This window comes from Muntiacus reevesi, chromosome X (genome assembly GCF_963930625.1).
Source record: "Muntiacus reevesi chromosome X, mMunRee1.1, whole genome shotgun sequence".
Taxonomy (NCBI): Eukaryota; Metazoa; Chordata; class Mammalia; order Artiodactyla; family Cervidae; genus Muntiacus; species Muntiacus reevesi.
In genome coordinates, this window is record NC_089271.1 from 11,597,518 (window position 1) to 11,617,774 (window position 20,257).

Genomic DNA, 20,257 nt, shown 5'->3' on the forward strand with positions numbered 1-20,257 from the left:
CTGGGGCTTTGCCTCCCTCTGCCTTATGTGCTCCTGGAGGGAAGAGCAAACTATATACGATAAGTACATGTGTGGGTCTCTCCAGTGAGCATGGCTGAGTTACTCCTGGATTTCTGAGTTATCTTTTTCTGCTCCCAAAGCTCTGGCACCCAGTTTGAGGAGATCTGAATTCTGTAAAATGAGTTACAATGTATGTTTGCAGACTTTCATTAGGGGAGATAGGACTAAAATGGTCGAGGTGGTGGGGAGAGCAGCACCTAAAAAATCAACACTGGAAATTCCCTGGTGATTGAGTGGTGCTTTTGACTGTTGAGGGCCTGGGTTCGATCCCTGGTCAGGGAACTAAGATACCACAAGCTGTACAGTGCAGCTAAAAAAAAAATTGATACTAAGCTTACATAGTCTTGGACAAACATCTTTATTTAGGAAATCAAATAAATAGGGTAAACTGTGGTAGCAGCTTCACACAAAGATACAAGACCAAACTGAGAATTCCTTGCTCAGGTCATTCAGAATGGAACAAAATTCTTCCAAGTGCTCACAGCACAGAAAATACCTGGTTTTCAATGGACATTTACTTGCTTTTCAATGGACATTTACTGGTTTACAATTAAGATCCCACACTGTTATAGTAAAAAAAAAAAAAGACCACTCCCGCCCACTTGGGTATACAGCTATACAGCCTGAAAAGCCTAGAGTACAAGTGCTAATGCTTTTCTTTGTTTAGAATTCTAAAACTGCCTTAAGACTTTCTACTAGCACAGCTATCAACAGGTTCACTTAATCCTTAGTTTATTGTCTGAGGGAAAGGAAACAAGAACATAACCTGTCACAGTGGTCCTGGCCTCCCACTATACAAACCTGGGCTCAGGAGTCTCGAATTGCAGCAGGATCACTGTTTCTAGGCTCTGATAAAGGCAGGCCTGTGGCACTTGGCACTGTAACATGGTCTGCTCCGGCTTCTTGGGCAAAGCTATGTATACTGCCTATGTGTTTTCATAACATCTCTGGATCTATAGATGAGCCCATGTATGTGCTGTCAACTTCATTCCCTACTGTAGAAACTTTTAGTTTTAAATCTGTCTACCAAATCTTGACAATGATATTTGGTTCTGGAGTGCTTCATCAAGATCAACTGTCTGAATGAGGAAAGTCAAAAGCTTATTCTCAATTTTTAAAAATAAAGATATTTCAAGATTACGAATAAAGAGCTCTTTATAAATAACAGTGTCCACAAGCAAATATCAATCTGTTCTTAGCTGTAAGAAACTGAATGTGCTATTTTTAAAGATAGAAGCAATTTCATTAGGTTTAGATAAACAAACTACAAGTAAAACTTTACCATGCTATTTAATCGTTACTTACAATGTACACATTCCTGAGTATACCCCATTGTAGTGACATTGTGTACTTCTGAATTTTTTTGCATTCAGCTTAAAAGGTGTTTCTTCCCAAGAAATTGAACTTTTCTGTCAAATGCGCTGGATCGAATAGGAGAGTTGGGTTCATAAAATGGATTCATTGCAAACTAGGAGAGAAGAAAGTACTCAGGTGAGCTTGTCAAGGTAAAAAAAGGCTGACAAATCATAGGTCTCTGAAAGGAAAATATTTTAAAAGTTTTAAATTAAGTCATCAAAGACATTCAAAAGTCTAAAGACCACATTTTTAAGTTTCAGTGAAGATGTTCCATTATTAAATGTTAATGTCCCACTAAGGAAATTTCTGTCTTGGTGTTTTAGGGTAGTACCTGTGGCAAAACCCATGGCGGCACATATCTAAGCACTACCTGTGTGAGCAAAACCAACTCCTGGGATCCACCCTGTGTGTGAAATACAATTACACTCATGTTCAACTATCAAGATGTTCATTCATGTGGAAGGCCTCTGGCTATATAAAAGACACTAAAAATCTGCCATATGCTCTGATTGAAGGAAAAAGTTATACCATACTACTTTTAAAAGTGTGGTAATTTTTAACAATCAGATTTTTAATACTCTGCTTTAACACAAGGCAAGTGATAAGTTTCTCAGATAATATGATGAGTAAACCATAATATATGTGAGGGAAAATTAGTACTGGATGGAATCACAAGGGAGGAAAGGAATTACCAACTTTTATATCTTAATCAATTGGTGTTGTCCATCTTTATAAGAGGACTAAATATTCTCTGCTACTTCTGACTAGGAATATTGATTGTTAACTATTCTGATATGCAAAATACCTTGTGCAAATAAAGAACATTTAAATTATTAAGAATATACTGTTAGCACTGCAGTTTGACCACTCACATCTTATTATTATTTCAGTTTTCCTAATTATCAAGAAATGCAAGTGACCCCTTTCTCCTTGAGTGACTTTGATAGTACATGAATCACTTCCTACTGGTTTATGATCTACATTGATTGCACTGTAACTTACTTGTTAATAAGTAGATGGGAAACAGTCTGGAATAAAATCATGAAGCAACTTCCCTTATATAGACTGCTTCTGTGTCTCTAGTTAGGGTTCCCTCATAAAATGAACTATGTGCACCAAAAGGGAAAGAATGAAACTGATCTAAAAATGAGTTGTCCTGCATGCATGTTAAGCTGCTGCTAAGAGACCTGCCTGATGAGGGGGCTGCGATGAACAGTCCTGCTGGGGGAAAGCTAGGCAGGGAGGAGAACTGTGCATCTAAGGGGGCTCCCTCTACAGGCCAGTGTTCTGCCAAAATTGGCATGTCTTATAATCAGATTTTACAAGGTACAGAACATACCATACCTTTATGTATAAATCGTAGACATCAGTAAAGAAGTTCTTGATTCCGTCTTCTTGCCTGACATCATGCAGCATAATAAATCTCATATGTGAAATAATTAAGGTATAATCTTTAGAAATGAAAGCTGAAAAGTTGATCAGTTGATACAATATTCTTCGAGTCACATGCAGTGTATTGTGTGATAGAAAAGACAAACACATAAACTGGGTTCAGAGTTAGGTTAGTTTTATCTTGAAGAGAACATAATCTTTTTAAGTTAGAAAGTAACTACAAAATAAAAGCACCCTTGATATGGTTCAGATAAACCTTAACTTTATGAGATCAGACTTTAAAATTATTTGTTAAACAAAAGATGTTCCCCCCCCCCCCAAAAAAAAAAGCACCACCAATGGCCATTTTTTGCCTAACACTTTGCAGTCCACAGACTCAGAACCTGGCATCCACATCTCATGCTGGTCTGGTTTGTCACCCCAACCCTTCATTGGAGCTCTAAACAGGTAAGGATATGACCTGCAGTGACGAATGCTGAGACAAACCATTCATTGAATTTGTCCACTGTCTTCAAGTACATATTGTTCGACAGCCACATGTTCTCATCTACAAGGTCGAGGGCAGCGTGAGCTATGAACTGGTTCAGATGGCGGTGATCGTCCTAGGTGACAGTGAATGACACCAGATTAACACTTCCATACAGGGAATTCTAGACACAGCTTGCTCATGGGGGGGCAGGGGGAAGCTTTCTGCTATAAAAGGTCTTCAGTGTTTTCACACTATTTTCTAATCTGGTATCTAAAACTCAAATAGAAACAGCCAATTACTTATGAAATGTGTTCAAGAAACTATAAAGATTTTTTTTTAATTTGCCAAGGAAGAAGTTACCAGATTGCATGAGCATTTAAGCATGGGGGAAAAAAAGATACTTCCTTTTAAAAAAAGAAGAGTAGATCCTGCTTTCAATTTTTCTCCCCTTCCCCTCCCCTCTGCTCAGATCCTGCTTTCAAGAAGTACACATCTTTTGAGGAGGAAGACAGGAAAATACAAGGTAGGCCAGGGAGGTGGCGAGGAAAGCTGCAGGCACCAGCCTCGGGTCGGGGTGGGGCTGGGGCTTGGTGCGCAGGGCAGACAGCCTGGCACTGGCTGCCCTGAGGTGTAGGGAGATCCCAGGGCTGCCAGCCTGGCTCGGCGCCAGCTGTGTGCAATCACCTGTAGTGACAACGCAAGGCGATCCTGTCAAAGCTGGAGACGTCCTTCTCATGGGCCTAAAAGGCCTAACTGAAGAAGGCGGTGCCCCCTGATTGTGGAGAGGAAATTCACAACCTGGAATGCAGCCTCACGCACATGAGATGCTTACTTTCAAAGTGCATTTTTCAAAGAACCCCTCTGTTTTAGGTTCCCCCAATTCCTGTGCTACAGTCCTACCCTTCAGAATGTGGCTGTGTTTGAAAAGAGGGTCATTGCAGATGTCATCAGTTACCATGAAGTCATGCTAGCAGCGAGTGGGTCCCTAATCCAGTGGCTGACGTATTTATAAAGGGGAAATCTGGAGACAGACTCGCATGCAGGGAAAAAGCCACAGGAGACTGCAGTTCTGCCACAAGGCGCAAGCTGCCAGCAGCTGGGAGCAAGGCCTGGAACAGGCCTTCCCTAGCACCTTCGGATGGGGCTGGCCCTGCTGACGGCTTCATCTCAGACTTCTGGGCTCGCCAAGAAGTGAGACAATCCGGTTCTGCTCTTCTCAGGCAGGCAGTGTCTGGTACTATGACTGCAGCCTTGGGAAACGAATGGTGCTTCCTGGCTGAGGAGGCTGTGCCTGGGCTGGAGGAAGGTGGTCAGGTGCCCTGGAATCCCTCACGCAAGTAAAGCACATTTATACTTCAGCACGTGGACAAAACTAATTTATTTCTCAGAGAAATGGATGTGTTTTGTGTCTGGCTCATGGCAGTCTTTCCCTTTGCACCGATGAGCAAATTCGATAGATCAGAAGAAAATTGTAGGAGTGGTTTACAAAGGTGAGTGGTAGCAGGAGAAAGACCTAAGATCAAGTAACGCAACAGTTTTTATATGCACCACTTTGCCTACCACAAGGCCAGTGAAATGAGAGAAAAACTATCTAAGTAGCCGCATACCACAGAAAGCAAATACTGCTGCAGCGATGCCTCCCATCCAGGTTTCAAACAGCAGTGTGCTCCCAGGAATGTGGGCAAATGATGGAGCAACAACACCTGCTCAGACAATACCTTAGATTTCCATCCTATTTCAGTGGCAAGGTCTGAACAGTTGAAAAGCATCCTACATTGGACATCATGACTAATTTCAAACATCAGTTCCTGTCTTTAAGGACGTTAAAGTCTACTTTTGGAGGCTGGGAGAAACATAGCACAGTGGTCAGAAATATACTTCGAATATGGCTTTGTACAGGGAACTGAAGGGACCAGCTCTCCTCACCCCAAGACCCTACAGGTCTGTTTACTCGAGTGGCACCACGTTCTTGAAGCAAGCTGGTTTTATTGGAACCGTTCTTAACAAGAAAGTTGGGTGCCGTCGCCAGGGAGGAGAGCATGAGGGCCCCACATGGCCAGTGGATGCTGTGGGAAGTTGATGACAACAGCCACCATCCTAGGGGCGTCAGGAGGACATGGGAGTCGAGGTCTCTCTCAACCCTCTAGCTTGTCTGTCCTGCTGAAAAAGGTGATGTGAGGGCACAGAAGGGGCTTTCTTGCCATTTCAGGGCTGGAGCGCCTGCCCCTGCAGACCCAGTATGATCACCGCCTTTGGTGGGTGGTCTAGGGACTGACAACCAGGGAGAGGAGACGCAGGGCATCCTCTGAGCCTGTGCCAAGTGCTGCTGAACTAGAGCATGAAGACAGTGCAGAGGGCGCTCCCGGCGGGCTCCTCTCAGCCTGCGGGACTGCAGAGCAAGCCACCTGTGATTGTGCTGGGTTCGCAGTGACCTCATTTGTCCAGATCCCTTCCAATTCCACAGTCATATCACACCAGTATCATTACAGCACTACCACAAGTGCTATGGGCTTTTTTAAGGTTTCATACGCACTTTGGATTCTGCTTTTCCAGCTGGTAAAAACTCCATTTCAAAAACTGGATTATCATGGTGACCAACAATGACAAAGTAGAAGCTTCCAGACATCGTCTTCAATATAGCTCCTAATTAAATGAAAATAATGTGTATTTTTAGTACTCAGTACCAAAAACCAGGAAATGAAGAACTCCATTTTTAACTTAAACTGTAAAGGAAGTGGCCTCTAAAGTGGCATGCTTTCCATGCCAAGATTGATAGATACCAAGTGACAGATACCACGCCAAGATGATACCAAAGTGCTGCAAAACTAGAAGTGGCAATAATCCTCAAGCTCAAGTGAGGGGAAGAGGGTGGAAGCCTGCAATTTTCACAGAGCAAACAATGACATCATTCCATTCCTATAGATAAACAGCTTGTGACTGATACAGTTTATTTATTTATGATATGCTCTGGAGACTCCATTACTGTATTTTCATAGGGAGATTCGAAGACCTCTAACATGAAATCATAAAAACAGCATTCTCCTGATCAGAAAGTGTGGACCATTTACGGTAAGCGGGCTTCACCTTGGGCTGGACCAGTCGGCCTGGGTGCTGACACCCGGTGCTGAGTAGGAAACGCTGTGTGTACCGTTGCAGAGCACTTACAGCACTGCTATACAGTCATCTACACACTGGGAGGTACCTGTCTGCTCCCCACCGGACGGCTCTGTGCTGTGAGTGCAACTGCACAGAGAGGAGCCCGTGATAGGAGTCTTTCAAAAGAGGAAGAAATGGTGCTGTACTCTAGAAAAGACAGAAGCAATCATAATCCAAAAGGAAGACATTCTGAGGCATAAAGAGCTCTTGGAACAAGGGTTCATAGGTTTGCTAAGGGCATAAAAAGAGAGAGTAGGGGTGCTGGGGGAGAAATCAATGATTCTGTGACTTTTAGCACAATCACAATCTGGATGGATGGATAGACAGATAGGCGATGGACTCGTGTGTAATTTTAGCATGGGGTCTGAATCAGACAAAGCTAGGTTCATGTCTAGCTCTAGTGACACGAGCACAGGCACACAGAGATGTCGGGCGGGAACCCACTTAACCGGGCACTGACAGTAAGGTGTGTCAGAACCCAGGGCTCATTGAGCCTCACTGGGACGTCCATGCCATGAAATCTGAAGACAAAGGCAGATACCAAAGCTCTGCAAAACTAGGAGAAGTGGCAATGAATCCTCAAGCTCAAGTGAAGGGAAGGGGGTGGAAGCCTGAAATTTCCAGAGCAAACAATGACATCATTCCTTGCTGGAAAAGGTTTCATAGGTGGAGTTTGTCACGGGAAGGGCTTGCTTTCTTCAGCACAAACATTTAAGCAGCAGCAGCATCAGGGAAAAAATACTAAAGGAACATACTTCTCCCCCTGCACACATGTTAAGCAACAGCAGGAGACACTATATGTAAAAGGAAGATTACCCTTCTCCGGCCCCCGAACCCACTCAGCCCCATGTGGAGACCCATGTGGGGGAGAAAAGCAATCCTAAGAAGAGCATGAGGATAAACAAGAAACTGCAAGAAAGAAAGGGGTGATCACAAAGCCGTCAGCTACACAGAATGTGAGCTGCTAGTCACGTGATTTTACACAGGATTGAAGAAAGGATGCAGAGAAGCTGAGAGGTGTAGTGGAAGAAAAGGAAGAGGCAAGAGCACATAACCACCCTGTCCTAGGAAGGCAACGTCTACAACTATTTAATATGTGGGGCCTCCTTGGCCTCAGTGGTGAGCAGAGCTGAGACTTGCTCTAGAATTCTGTGCTGTCTGATGGATGGAACTTTCTGCGAGGAGAGAGATGATCTCCATCTACGCAGTCTTTCTGTCACCTGAAATAGGGGCCCTTTGAGTGTCTCCAAGGTCTCGAGGTGTGGAGGTGTTACACAGAGCTTGGCAGTGGGTGAAACTGGGGAACTGCAGGAAGAATTCAGGATGTTGCCAAACGTCTAGCTGAGGGGATCAAGCAGAATATCAAGGTGATGAGGCTATAAAAGAAATCAGAAAGGGAAGGAAGAGGGATGAAAATGAACAGGTCAATTCTGCATGTGTGGTGGCAGCCACAATAGCTCCCCCGGCCCCCACCAAGATGCCCACATCCTAGGCTTGGGGAACTGAAAATTAATCTAGGTGCCAAACGGCATTAAGGCTGTAGATGCAACTAAGGCCTCCCATCAGCTGATCTTCAGGTAGGACAAGGATCCCGGCTACTCAGGTGGATCCAGTGTAATCACCAGAGTCTTTAAAAAGTGGAAGAGGGTGGAACCCCAGGGAAGAGTCGAGGGTTGCTGGGGAGGGAAGCATGGCAGTGGGTGGATCACCATAGAGACGAAACCTTGCTGGTTTTCAAGATGGAGGAAACAGCCATGAACCAAGGAATGCGGGTGGCCCCTAGAAGCTGGAAAGGACGACAAAACAGATTCTTCCAGAGAACTTCCAGAAGGGATTTACGCCCAGTGAGACCCGTGTTGGTCTTCTGCCCTACAAAAGGGTAAGATGATAAGTCTGTCGTTTTAAGGCAGTAAATTTGTGGTAATGCTTTATGGCTGCAGTAGGAGACCAACAACACGTCAAAACTGAAAAAACCTGCAGGCTTAAGAAAAAGGGAGGTAGAAGAGACTGGGGACAAAGTGAGCTTATTTTCCATGGGTCACAGGTTTCAGAGTCCTGTGGAAATGGGGGGCCAATGGTGCATCAAGGTAGAGCAACCTGCAGCAGTACAGGGACGAGAGTGGAGCGAACAGTGGCTGGGTTTTCCAGCTAGTGTCTCATACCCCTAACAGGAAAACTGCTCAGTGCTCGCGAGATGGACCTGCAGGGAGCAGGGGGAGGGCATGCCGTTGTACGCTCAGTCGTGTCCTACTCTTCGTGACCCCATGGACTGTAGCCTGCCAGGCTTCTCTGTCCATGGGGTTTTCCAGGCAGGAACACTGGAATGGGTTGCGATCTCCTCCTCCAGGGGGAGGGCATAATGCCAGAATATAAGAAAGGGAAGGCGGGAAGGAGGTGGGGGAGGCGGGATTAACTAGCCTCAGCAAGGACGAGAACCTTCTGCAAGTTCTAGTGACGAGGCCCTCCAGGGCCTTGACTGATGAAGCCTGTGTCATGTGATGAACAGCACATTTGTTAGAAGTTGCCACAGTTGTTAAAATAGGATGAAGAAACCCTCCTTTACAAGGGCAGGACTTGTTGGCTGAACAGAGGGGAGCCAGGATTCCCGTCTGTGCGGAGAACAGCTGTCTGTGGTGGTTAAAATGTCTTGAACTGCTTTTGAGAGACAGAGAACTGAAGAAACCAACAAGGAGCTCTGGACTTCTTGAAGAGACCATGTACAAGATATGAGAAGTAGAGCACTAGCTAGTAATGGTCATAAAGTAGGACCAGAAAGCCAGGAGGTTTGAGTCAACGAGCTGAAATGTGTGCTATATGTTAAAAACAAGAGATGTGCAGGCTACTATCAGGAAAAAGCAAGGGAGAATGGTCAATGATTTGAGGCCCCTGGTGTGTAAACAACACGGGACACAGGTATGCCGAATTTGAGTTTTCTCAAAGAATCATTTTCACACAGCAAGTGTGGAAGACATGAGGTTAGGCAGGCTATGAACCCCAAGACAGGCCTGTTAAAGAAACAGTTGGTTTAACAACTCTGATGGTGTGACTACTGACCAGGGACATTTGAGAAATCACAGGAATAGAAAGAGCCAGGCTTTCAGAGGTTAGTAACTGTTATGCCAACTTTCGGAAAACAAAAAGGCTTATCTTGTTGGCCCTGCTGGTGGCTCAGACAGTAAAGCGTCTGCCTGCAATGCAGGAGACCCGAGTTCGATCGCTGGATCAGGAAGATCCCCTGGAGAAGGCAATGACAACCCACTCCAGTACTCTTGCCTGGAAAATCCCATGGACGGAGAAGCCTGGTAGGCTATACAGTCCATGGGGTCGCAAAGAGTCAGACACGACTGAGTGACTTCACTTTCACTTTATCTTGAAGTCTGAGTACTACTGAAGAGATTAAAACACCAACAGAAACAGGTATGAAATGCCTGTCTTCAGTCAGACCCTATGCTGGGAACTTCTGTGATAAACTTAAGTCCTTTAACATGTATCTTAGAAAGAGTGGGTTACTACTCACTTGTTCTAGAAGAACAAGTCATTCCAGACCTACACTCCCTGTTGTGGAAGGGAACTAGGGAGATGGTGAGTCACCTTCTGAACTCATGTGGTTCTCCACCTAAGAACTCATGGGAGACCAGTAGCCTGGGTGACAGCCTCTGGTACCCCCAGAGCAAGAGCAGTGCTGGGGACCCAGGATGTGCACATTCTCTGCTGAAGGAGGGACAGTAGGGGACTGACTGGAACATTCACATGCTCCATGTCACTGGACAGCATGGGGTCTCTCGGGAGCCTTGGAGGGTGACCTTAACCTAGTGCAGCTCAAGGGGTTTGCGTCAGTAACTGAGATGAAGCCAACTTCTCACACCCAAAGATAACATGCTAAGGGCACCTAATTTATTAGAAGGCTAAAGTTAGGATTCAAAAGACCTCCATGGCTAGGAGAAATAGGTGACACGATCAGGACAGAATTTAAAGAATTCAAAATAAAGTCCTATACTTGGGCTGAAAAAATCAACAGCACAACAAGGGGATGAGGGAATCCTAGTGTAAGAGTAGCTCGTCTGTAGGGACCACTTCTCATTTACTGCCAGCTCAGTCAGAGGCAGCAATCCAATACACTGGCCAGAAAAGCTAATGCAATTCCAGACTGCATTAAGAAAAGATAATGTCCTTATGACTAATAATACCATCTCTGGGGAAGATACTCAGTTCTGGGAATCACAGTTTTAAAATTCATTAACTCTGAACTTTGTGCGTTGGGAGGAGGGAAGCATTTAGGCTAAAGAACGCCCTGGGAACAAGATAAAAGCTACTGAAGAAGCTGAGGATGTTTAAAATGGAGGCAGGGTAAGACCTTTTGTTGGGGGTGGGGGGAGGCAGTGGAATAGGTGCAGTCTTTATAAATATGATGCTGTCCATGGGAAGGGATTTGACTAGGGATGCCAATTGGTTTTCCCCCATGAGCTTGTTCTAATCAGCTGGTAGTGAGGGCCAGGAACTAGTGCTGAGAACGATTCTTGAGACTAAGGGTGGTCGGGGGAAAGATTGCTGTGATCAGTTACCACATCTGCTGTGGATTTGGGAAAGGGCAGTGCCTATGCGAGTGCCAAGTATTAGCTAAATCTGAACTAGACAGATTTATTCCAAACTGTTCCAGAGGCCAAGCCAAGGGCTGCTCCTTTGAAGTTACCTGGAAAGACATTTGGGTGAATATAATTGAGAACTTAGTAACCAAGAACTATCAGGTTGCCTTGTGAAATGACTCCATACTAACATCTTAGAACATTCTTCATCATCTCACTATTCTGCTCAAAAGCTTTAGTGCCTCTCATCTAACTAAGTACCAGTATCCAAAACCTAGTCCCATGTTGTTCTACCTCAGCTACAGTGGATTGGTATACTTATTTTTTCCCTCTCCAGCTGATTGTTTCCAGTCCAGACTTATTTCTCTCTTCATGCCTGGAATACTCTAATTCTGTATGTTTACCTTACCCATCTTTCAAAGTCTACCCAAATCCTTCCTTCTCCAAGTATTTCCCAACCCAACCTACATGGTCTCTACCTCCTATTTAAGTCCTGTCACTCTTGATGCTTATTAAATCGTTTAACCCTTTCATGGCTAGGGGTGAAAATTCACTGTACTCTTCAGTGCTGCTCACAAAGCTAACACTGGCCCAATTTCACCCTCATAGGTAGGCCTTAGATACCTTATACCCACAGCATGGGGCTCTGGAGTCAGGCCAGATACCTCACTGTTCTTGAAAGGGTCCTGATTTTTTTATTCCTTTCAGAATTTTCACCCTTCCTCCTTTGCTTTTTGTCCACCATCCAAGCACTACCTAACAATGCCCTGATGAAGTCACAGTTTTCAGAGATGTGCCCACTCATGTATATCCCCAACCACTTTTTCTAAAATCTTTACTCAGTCTACAGTGCATCTCTGGCTCAGATGGTAAAGAATCCACCTGCAGTGTAGGAGACCCCGGTTCGATTCCTGGGTTGGGAAGATCCCCTGGAGATGGGAGTGGCAACCCACTCCAGTATTCTTGCCTGGAGAATTCCATGGACACAGGAGCCTGGTAGGCTACAGTCTATGGGATCGCAAAAAGTCAGACACAATTAAGCAAGTAACACTTTTCACAATGCATCTTAGTTCTTAGCCAATTCTCTGGCTACGTTTTCAGCATTGCTTCTCGAGAGACTTTTCTAATTAGATTTAAGCACCTTGGGGACCCAGCTCACCTATCTTCTTCACAGCACGCACCAAGTGTAACTCACTGGTTTTTAACCAGGGGCGACTTTGCCTCCCAGGGACAGGTGGCAACGTCAGGAGGTTTGTCAGAACTGGGAGGGAGGTGCTACTGGCATCGATTGGGTGGAAACCAAGGATGCTGCTCAGCATCTTACAGTGCGCAGGACAGCACCACAATGGAGCATTTTCCGACTCCAAACGGCAATAGTGCCGCAGTTAAGAAACCCAGGGTGGGCTGAATAACTCAACCCAGTGAAAGTTATTACAAGAAGCAAAGCGCCTAAGCAGGCGGACGTTTGCAGATTGAATCTTGGCGTGGAATGGCCGGTCGGGCTGTTGATGAGCTCAGCCGGCCAGGGACAGAGGGGAGAGAAAGGGCCAACACCCGGCTCCCGCGGGACAGGACATATCCCCCAGAGTCCCCAAGCGCCAACCGTCCACTCGCTCCATCCCCTTACCTGCGGCGAGACGCCGGCAATCGAAACGCTCCGTCAGTTGCCGCGGAACGGAACCGCGCTCCTCAACTTCCGTAGGGACTCCGGAAGCAGCCCTCGCGAGACTCCGCAAGCAGCCCTCGCGAGACTCCGCGGTACCTACCGCCCTCGCGTAGTGGGCGGAGCTTCCTGCCGCAGCCCTATGCGAGTTGGCGCTTGCGCCGTAATGCCCTAAACGAAGGCTGCTCTGTTTGCCGGACGGCGGGGAGGGATGCGATCGGCTCTGGGCGGCGCGAATTCCGGCCGATGCTGCACTTTCTCTAGACTTCAGTCTTCCGGTCTCCGCCCGTGAGAGTCGCGCGTGGGCCATAGCCACGCCCACCTATCGGAACTTCCAAGAAGTGCGCGTCTCTGTCCGAGTTCTTAGTTCTCAGTGCGAAGCGGAAGATTCACCTTGTTCCTCCTGGTACTCTGGGGTTGAGGCGGGACTCTGAAGGCAGGGGTTCCCCTAGGCCAGGGCTTGCATCCCAGGTTCGGACTCAAACTTGGGGCACGGTGGGGCGGGTTCGGGAGGAAGCCGACACCTGATGGCTCAGGTAGATACACCTGCCGCCTCCTTGAGGCGGGCGGAAGTGAAGCCTTTGGTTCCGTTAGCCTTTCTCCCCTGAGCTCGTGAGGGCTTCCTTGGAGACCATTGGTCTGTGTGCAGAATTTAACATCCCCTCTGCTCTGCCCTCCAGGTAAACCATAACCAATTCTCTTCTGGTCCATCATGTTCCCCAAATCTGATGTGTTGAGTCAAGATGATCTACGCAAAAAGCTGTACCAGACGTTTAAGGATCGGGGTGTACTGGACACACTCAAGGTATCAGTTTTAGGCATATCTTTTAAGGTAGATTTTGCAAGTGTAACCCGTGAAAGGTAGTACATGTAAATACATCCATGTCTTGGGTTTTAAAACTGGCGTGATACACAGATTGTGTTGGTGAGTTATATTGCTCTGTTCCCTACGTGTAACTCTTTAATCGTTAAACACATTTTAGTAACTTTTTTCTTTAAGAAATCTTAGATGTTCCTGAGTTATTAAGTGGTTTTGTAATACTCATATTTGAATGGAGGATATTGACACCATATAGGAAACATTAAGGGACTACTTACTGGAGAAAAGTTTGGGGAAGGAGAAATTTCTTCTTTGAAATATATTGAAAGGTATAAATACTTGAGCAGCAAATATTTCTTAGGACACTTTGTGTATGAATTAACAGCAGGAAGTAGGATTGGCTCAAATGTGTTTTCTATATATATTTCATAAAAGTATTTTACACTTAAAGTAGGAAATAGAGGGAAAACTCTTTCTTCTGGCTGCTCCATGGTTTTTGTACCTTAAAAATACTTCAAACTCATCAGAAATATAGAAAAACATACAGGAGAGACATCATCTCTAACACAACCAATTGGCATACTGTTTTGTCTGTTTGTGACATGTTCCCCTTGCCTGTTTTTTTCCCCTAGAGTGCTAGTGTTTTCTTACTGATGTATTTCTTATTGATGTAGTCATGTATTTCTTATTGATGTATGCTCTTTTAATGGCAAATTAGTCGTCTTTCCATTTTGTGACAATACTGTTGGTGTTCAATTTTATTTTGGCTCTAAAAAGGCTAAAGTTGCATTTTTCTATGGTCAAATCTCTTGTTCACTATTTTCTACTGATTATCCACAGTAAGTCATTTCCACTAAGAATGAATATTCAATTTTTTGGAATATTCAATTTTTAAGTTTTTTAAAAGATTTCGTTTTTTTGCAGTTAAGTCTTTAACCTACTTGGAATTAATTGTAGTGTGTCATGCATTAGTCCACTTTCTTATGCAGAACGTTTTTTGCATCTAGGCATGGTGTATGTTCTTTTACTGTGCTTTGGATTTAGTTTAGTAGGATTATACTTTATGTGTGTGGTCACCATTGATAGTGACTTATCATTATCCTTTTTATGGCTTTGGTATCAGGATTTTGTTCTCTTTATAGCTGCAGCCTACCCTCAGAAATACTCTTTGTTCTTTGCAGCTGACCATTCGGTTTCTGTTACTCTAGCTTCATCAATGACAGGAAGAATTTTTACTTTCTCAGTCTGAGCTAATTTATTTTCTCAGTTTAAGGACTGGTTTGGGTGACTTCTAATTTTTGAAATTCCCTGAAGTGTTTAGTGGTCTAATTCACATTCTGTTTGAGTGTTTGAAAAGAATTTGTTTTAATGGTTAAGTCCAAAGTTATATCAGTATCTGTTAAATGAAGTTTATGAAATCTTTTTCCTTATTGTGAATCTAGTCTGTCAGTTTCTTTTTTTAAATTGGTGTATAATTGCCTTACAATGTTGTGTTAATTTCTGCTGTACAATGAAGTGAATCACCTATATTGCCGGGGTCCAGCCCCAGCAGGATCCAGGGGAACCCTCAGGATGAACGGCGTCGGCGAGAGAGAGACACGTAGGACCGGCCTTGTTAGGGCCAAGTCTGCTAGGGAGAGAGAGAGAGAGAGAGAAAGAAAGAGACCAGACCAGGAATATGCAGCAGAGTCTGGCAGTTGCTTTATTTTTCACCATAGCCTTTATACCCTAAGTCAGTACATTTCTAAGGGGCAGATAAGCATACAGACTTAGTTTAACATTATATCAGCTTGTCCTTCATGAAACCAGGTGTGCTCTGTATATTTTTTGTTTATGAGAGTCTTTTCTCATAGATTTGTTGTACATTATCTTCTGGCCTTGAGGTTAGCAGAAAACAGAAAAGTGGCAGTCTCATGGTACAGCAAGTTGTAACATAATAAAAATACAATCCTGTTAACATAAAAGTCAGTCTTTTTGCAGAAATTCTCAGCTAAATTTATCTAAAAAGTTTAACACACAAAGACCTTGTGGCTCTGGTGAGGCAGCCCCTGTTTAGCACTCCTGGTTAAAATTAACAATTACCTTATTGTTTTTACACTAGGGCTAAACTCTTATTTTACTAGATCTCCAACTATATTAACAATAGTTTCCACTGCACAACCTCAACACATTAACATCAATCAAACGTTGATCTAATAACCACTTTTAAAACAATATTTTTTGTATTTTCTAATAGGGCTTCCTCATCCCCCAAAGGGCTCTGTGCCTATTAGGGCCTTTTTAATGGTTAATCTCTATGTATAATATCTTTTGGCTTTCAGGCCTGTTGACAATTTATAGGTTTGCACCTGGTGCAAGTTTAAGCAACTTCAGTAGCCAACCCTGTCTTTTTTGTGGTTAATCTATTTTCTTTCTATTAGGTGTCATCTCCAAGGGAACTAGATAGGATTACATTTTCACAGAACAGAAATGCAAAGGATTGCAAAAACAGCAGATATGGCACAAAATAGGCTCTTAGTTCAAAAGTTAATTACCTGCAAAAAGTCGCCAGCTAATCTCTATCTAAACTATTTTCTATTAGGCACATTTATGGCTATAATATTTGTGGAGCTTTTCTCACCCCGCGAAGGGGCCTATGCTTAATAGTTTCTTTTGTTAGCGTACTGTACTTAGGATGTTTAGAACAATCATGAGCATTTTGTGCAATGAGAGCACACATTTATCAAACAAGCCAGAATGCCAGCAAAAGGGTTTGAATTGAAGCATTTCCTTCATCCCTGGCCCCTTCATAGGGTACCAGCATCCAGGAGATTTATTAATTAGCTTTTAAGTTGGTCTTTATTCAGTGAAAGAGGAGCAGGAGAGCTCTCAGCAGGCAACACAAGAATCTGCAGCAGGGCAAATAAGAACAACAGCAGAAAAGGTGGGAGGATATAGGGTAGGGTAGAGGCCGAGGCCAACCTGGAGGGTCCCTTATCCTAGATGGCCTTGCCCGTCAGGTATTTTCCTCATGACCTCGTCATGGATGGGGTCCCGGACGGCCTTGCCTGCCCGGTATTTTCTTCATGACCTCGTCATGGGCGGGACCTCCCATAATGGCTCCCGACACTATATATTCCTCCCTTCCTCTTGAACCCACCATCCCACCCCTCTAGGTCATCACAGAGCACCGAGCTGAGCTCCCTGTGTTTATAACAGCTTCCCACTAGCTGTCTATTTGCACATGGTAGTGTATATATGTCATTCCTAATCTTCCCATGCGTTCTCCCCCTCCCCTGTGTCTGCATGTCCCTTCTCTATGTCTATGTCTCTATTCCTCCCCTGCAAATAGGTTCACGTGTACCATTTTTTTTTTAGATTCCACGTACATGAGTTAATATATGATATTTGTTTCTTTCTTGCTGACTTACTTTACTCTGTATGGCAGACTCTGGTTCCATCCACATCTCTGCAAATGACTCAATTTCATTTCCTTTTATGGCTGAATAATATTCCATTGTATATATGTACCACATCTTTATCCATTCATCCATCGATGGACATTTAGGTTACTTCTATGTACTGGCTGTTGTAAATAGTGCTCCGGTGAACATTGGGGTACATGTGTCTATTTGAATTATGGTTTTCTCAGGATATATACACAGTAGTGGCATTGCTGGATCATAGGGTAGTTCTATTTTTAGCTTTTTAAAGGCACTCCATACTGTTCTCCTTAGTGGCTGTATCAATTTACACTTCTACCGTCAGTGCAAGAGGGTTCCCTTTTCTCCACACCCCCTCCAGCGTTTATTGTTTGTAGATTTTTTGATGATGGTCATTCTGACCAGTGTGAGCTGATTACTCACTATAGTTTTGATTTGAATTTCTCTAATAATTAGTGATGTTGAGCATCTTTTCATGTACCTCTTGACTATGTTTATGTCTTCTTTGAAGAAATGTCTAGATCTTTGCCCATTTTTTGACTAGGTTGTTTGTTTTGATATTGAGCTGCATGAGATGTTTGTGTATGTTGGAGATAAATCCTTTGTCAGTTGCTTCATTTGCAAATATTTTCTCCCATTCTGAGAGTTGTCTTTTCGTTTTGTTTATGTTTTCCTTTGCTCTGCAAAAGCTTTTATTTAGGTCTCATTTATTTATTAAAAAAAAATTTTTATTACTACTATAGGAGGTAGGTCAAAAAAGATCTTGCTGTGATTTATATCAGAGTGTTCTTCCTATGTTTTCCTGTAAGAGTTTATAATGTCCAGTGTTACATCTATGTCTATGATCCATTTTGAGTTTATTTTTCTGTATCATGTTAGAGAATGTTATAATTTCGTTCTTTTACATGTTGCTGTTGAGTTTTCCCAGCATCACTTACTGAAGAGATTGTTTTCACTGTATGTTCCTGTCTCCTTTTTCACAGATTATGTGATGGTAGGTATGTGGGCTTATCTATGGGTTTTTATCCTGTGTCATTGATCTGATCTGTATTTCTGTTTTTCTGCCAGTATCATACTGTCTCGATTACTGTAGCTTTGTAATATAGTCTGAAGTCAGGGAGCTTAATTCCTTCAACTGTTTTTCTTTCTCAGGATTGCTTTGGCTATTTGGAGTGTTTTGTATTTCCATACAAACTATGAAAATTTTTGTTCTAATTCTGTGAGAAATGCCATTGGTAATTTGATAGGCAATGGCACCATTGGTAATTTGACAGGCAATGGTACTCTTGCCTGGAAAATCCCATGGACGGAGGAGCCTGGTAGGCTGCAGTCCATGGGGTCGTGAAGAGTTGGATATGACTGAGCGACTTCACTTTCACTTTTCATTTTCCTTCATTGGAGAAGGAAATGGCAACCCACTCCAGTGTTCTTGCCTGGAGAATCCCAGGGATGGCAGAGCCTAGTGGGCTGCCGTCTATGGGGTCGCACAGAGTCGGACACGGCTCAAGTGACTTAGCAGCAGTAGCAGCAGCAGTACTGAATCTGTAGATTGCTTTGTGTAGTAGAGTCATTTTCACAATATTCTTCCAATCTAACACATCCATTTCTGTTTATATCCTCTTTAATTTCTTTCATCAGTCTTTTCTGAGTACACGCCTTTTGCCTCCTTAGATAGATTTATTCCTAGGTGTTTTATTCTTTTTGTTGCATTGGTAAATGGGATTGTTTCCTTAATTTCTCTTTCTGATCTTTCATTGTTAGTGTGTAGGAATGCAAGCCAAATTCATGGATTAGTGCTAGTAGTTTTTCTAGTGGCATCTTTAGGATTTTTCTACGTAGAGTACATCTGAAAACAGTGAGAGTTTAACTTCTTTTAAAACTTGTATTCCTTTTATTTCTTTTTCTTCTCTGATTGCCATGGCTAGGACTTCCAAAACTATGTTGCATAATATTGGTGAGAGTGCACATCCTTGTCTTGTTCCTTATGTTAGAGGAAATGCTTTCGGGTTTTCACCATTGAAAATGTTATTAGTTGTGGGTTTGTTGTATACGGCCTTTATTACGGGCTTTTGTTGGGGTAGGTTCCCTGTATGCCCACTTTCTGGAGAGTTTCTTTTTTTTTTATCATAAATGGATATTGAAATTTGTCAAATTTTTTCAGCATCTATTGAGATGATCATATGCTTTTTATTCTTCAACTTGTTGATATGGTATATCACAGTGATTTATGTATATTGAAGAATCCTTGCATCCCTGGGATAAATCCCACTTGATCATAGTGTATGGTCCTTTTAACATGTTGCTGGATTCTGTTTGCTAGTGTTTTATTGAGGATTGTTCAATCTGTGTTCATCGGTTATAGTGGTCTGTAATTTTCTTGTGATATCTTTGTCTGGTTGTGGTATCAGGGTCATAGTGGCCTTGTAGAACAAGTTTGGGACTGTTCCTCCCTTTGCAGTTTTGTGGAAGAATTTGAGAAGGATAGATATTAACTGTTCTCTAAATGTTTGTTAGAATTGGTCTGTGAAGCCATCTGGTCCTGGCCTTTTGTTTGTTGGAAGATTTTAAATTACAGTTTCAATTTTATTACTTGTCATTGATCTATTTATTTCTTCCTGGTTCAGTCTTAGAAGGCTGTACCTTTCTAAGAATTTGTTCATTTCTTCCAGGTTGCCCTGTTTATTGGTGTATAGTTTCTTGTAGTAGTCTCTTATCCTTTGTATTTCTGTGGAGTCAGCTGTAATTTCTTTTTTTTTTTTTTCATTTCTAATTTATTGATTTGAATCCTCTCACTTTTTTTCTTGATGAATCTGGCTAAAGGATTATCAATTTTGTTCATCTTCTCAAGTAACAAACTTTTAGCTTAATTGATCTTTGCTATTGTCTTCTTTGTTGCTATTCCATGTATTTCTGCTCTGATATTTATGATTTCTTCTACTACAGGATTTTGTTGTTGTTCTTTCTCTAGTTGCTTTAGGTGTAACGTTAAATTGTTGAGATTTTTCTTGTTTCTTGAGGTGATATTGAATTACTCTAAACTTTCCTCCTTTAACTGCTTTTTGTTGTGTGGTCTGCAAGTTTTGGGTCATTGTGTTTTCATTTTCATTTGCTTCTATGTATTTTTTAATTTCCTCTTTGATTTCTTCAGTGATCTCTTGGTTATTTAGTGTATTGTTTAGCTTCCAGGTGTTTTTCTGAAATAGTTTTTTCCTGTAACTGATATCTAATCTCATAGCATTGTGGTTGGAAAAGGTGCTTGATACAGTTTAAATTTTGTTAAACTTGCCGAGGCTTGATTTGTGACCCAAGATGTGATTTTTCCTGGAGAATGTTCCA

General features: G+C 43.0%; 2 protein-coding genes across 6 annotated transcripts in view; one reads left to right on the forward strand and one right to left on the reverse strand.

The window, feature by feature from the left end:
• Positions 1 to 399: 399 nt before the first annotated feature.
• On the reverse strand, positions 400 to 12,744 carry TRAPPC2 (trafficking protein particle complex subunit 2). Its single transcript, XM_065916229.1, has 5 exons — positions 12,644 to 12,744; positions 5,811 to 5,920; positions 3,262 to 3,410; positions 2,761 to 2,842; positions 400 to 1,528 (listed from the first exon to the last, which is right to left on the reverse strand). The coding sequence occupies exons 2-5, from the start codon at positions 5,901 to 5,903 to the stop codon at positions 1,430 to 1,432; spliced, it is 423 nt and encodes a 140-aa protein (XP_065772301.1). The 5' UTR covers positions 5,904 to 5,920; positions 12,644 to 12,744; the 3' UTR covers positions 400 to 1,429.
• OFD1 (OFD1 centriole and centriolar satellite protein) overlaps positions 10,282 to 20,257 on the forward strand; it is a 64,469-nt gene continuing 54,493 nt past the window's right edge. For 2 of the 5 annotated variants that reach the window (XM_065916217.1, XM_065916216.1), the window contains exons 1-2: positions 12,813 to 13,085; positions 13,360 to 13,484. In XM_065916217.1, the coding sequence (XP_065772289.1) occupies positions 13,392 to 13,484 (93 nt within the window). In that variant the 5' untranslated portion in view covers positions 12,813 to 13,085; positions 13,360 to 13,391. Of the gene's footprint in view, positions 10,781 to 12,812; positions 13,086 to 13,359; positions 13,485 to 20,257 lie in introns of those variants that run through there. The other 3 variants (XM_065916214.1, XM_065916215.1, XM_065916219.1) reach the window with 3 other exon arrangements.

What these genes read in the sequence shown, in the direction of transcription:
- TRAPPC2 (XM_065916229.1), bottom strand. Translation starts at nt 5,903, where the DNA reads ATGTCTGGAAGCTTCTACTTTGTCATTGTTGGTCACCATGATAATCCA. An exon ending in CTGGAAAAGCAGAATCCAAA is followed by an intron (nt 3,411 to 5,810) that starts GTGCGTATGAAA and finishes ACTGTCACCTAG; the next exon opens with GACGATCACCGCCATCTGAA. An exon ending in TTCGTCACTGCAGGTCATAT is followed by an intron (nt 2,843 to 3,261) that starts CCTTACCTGTTT and finishes TATTTCACATAT; the next exon opens with GAGATTTATTATGCTGCATG.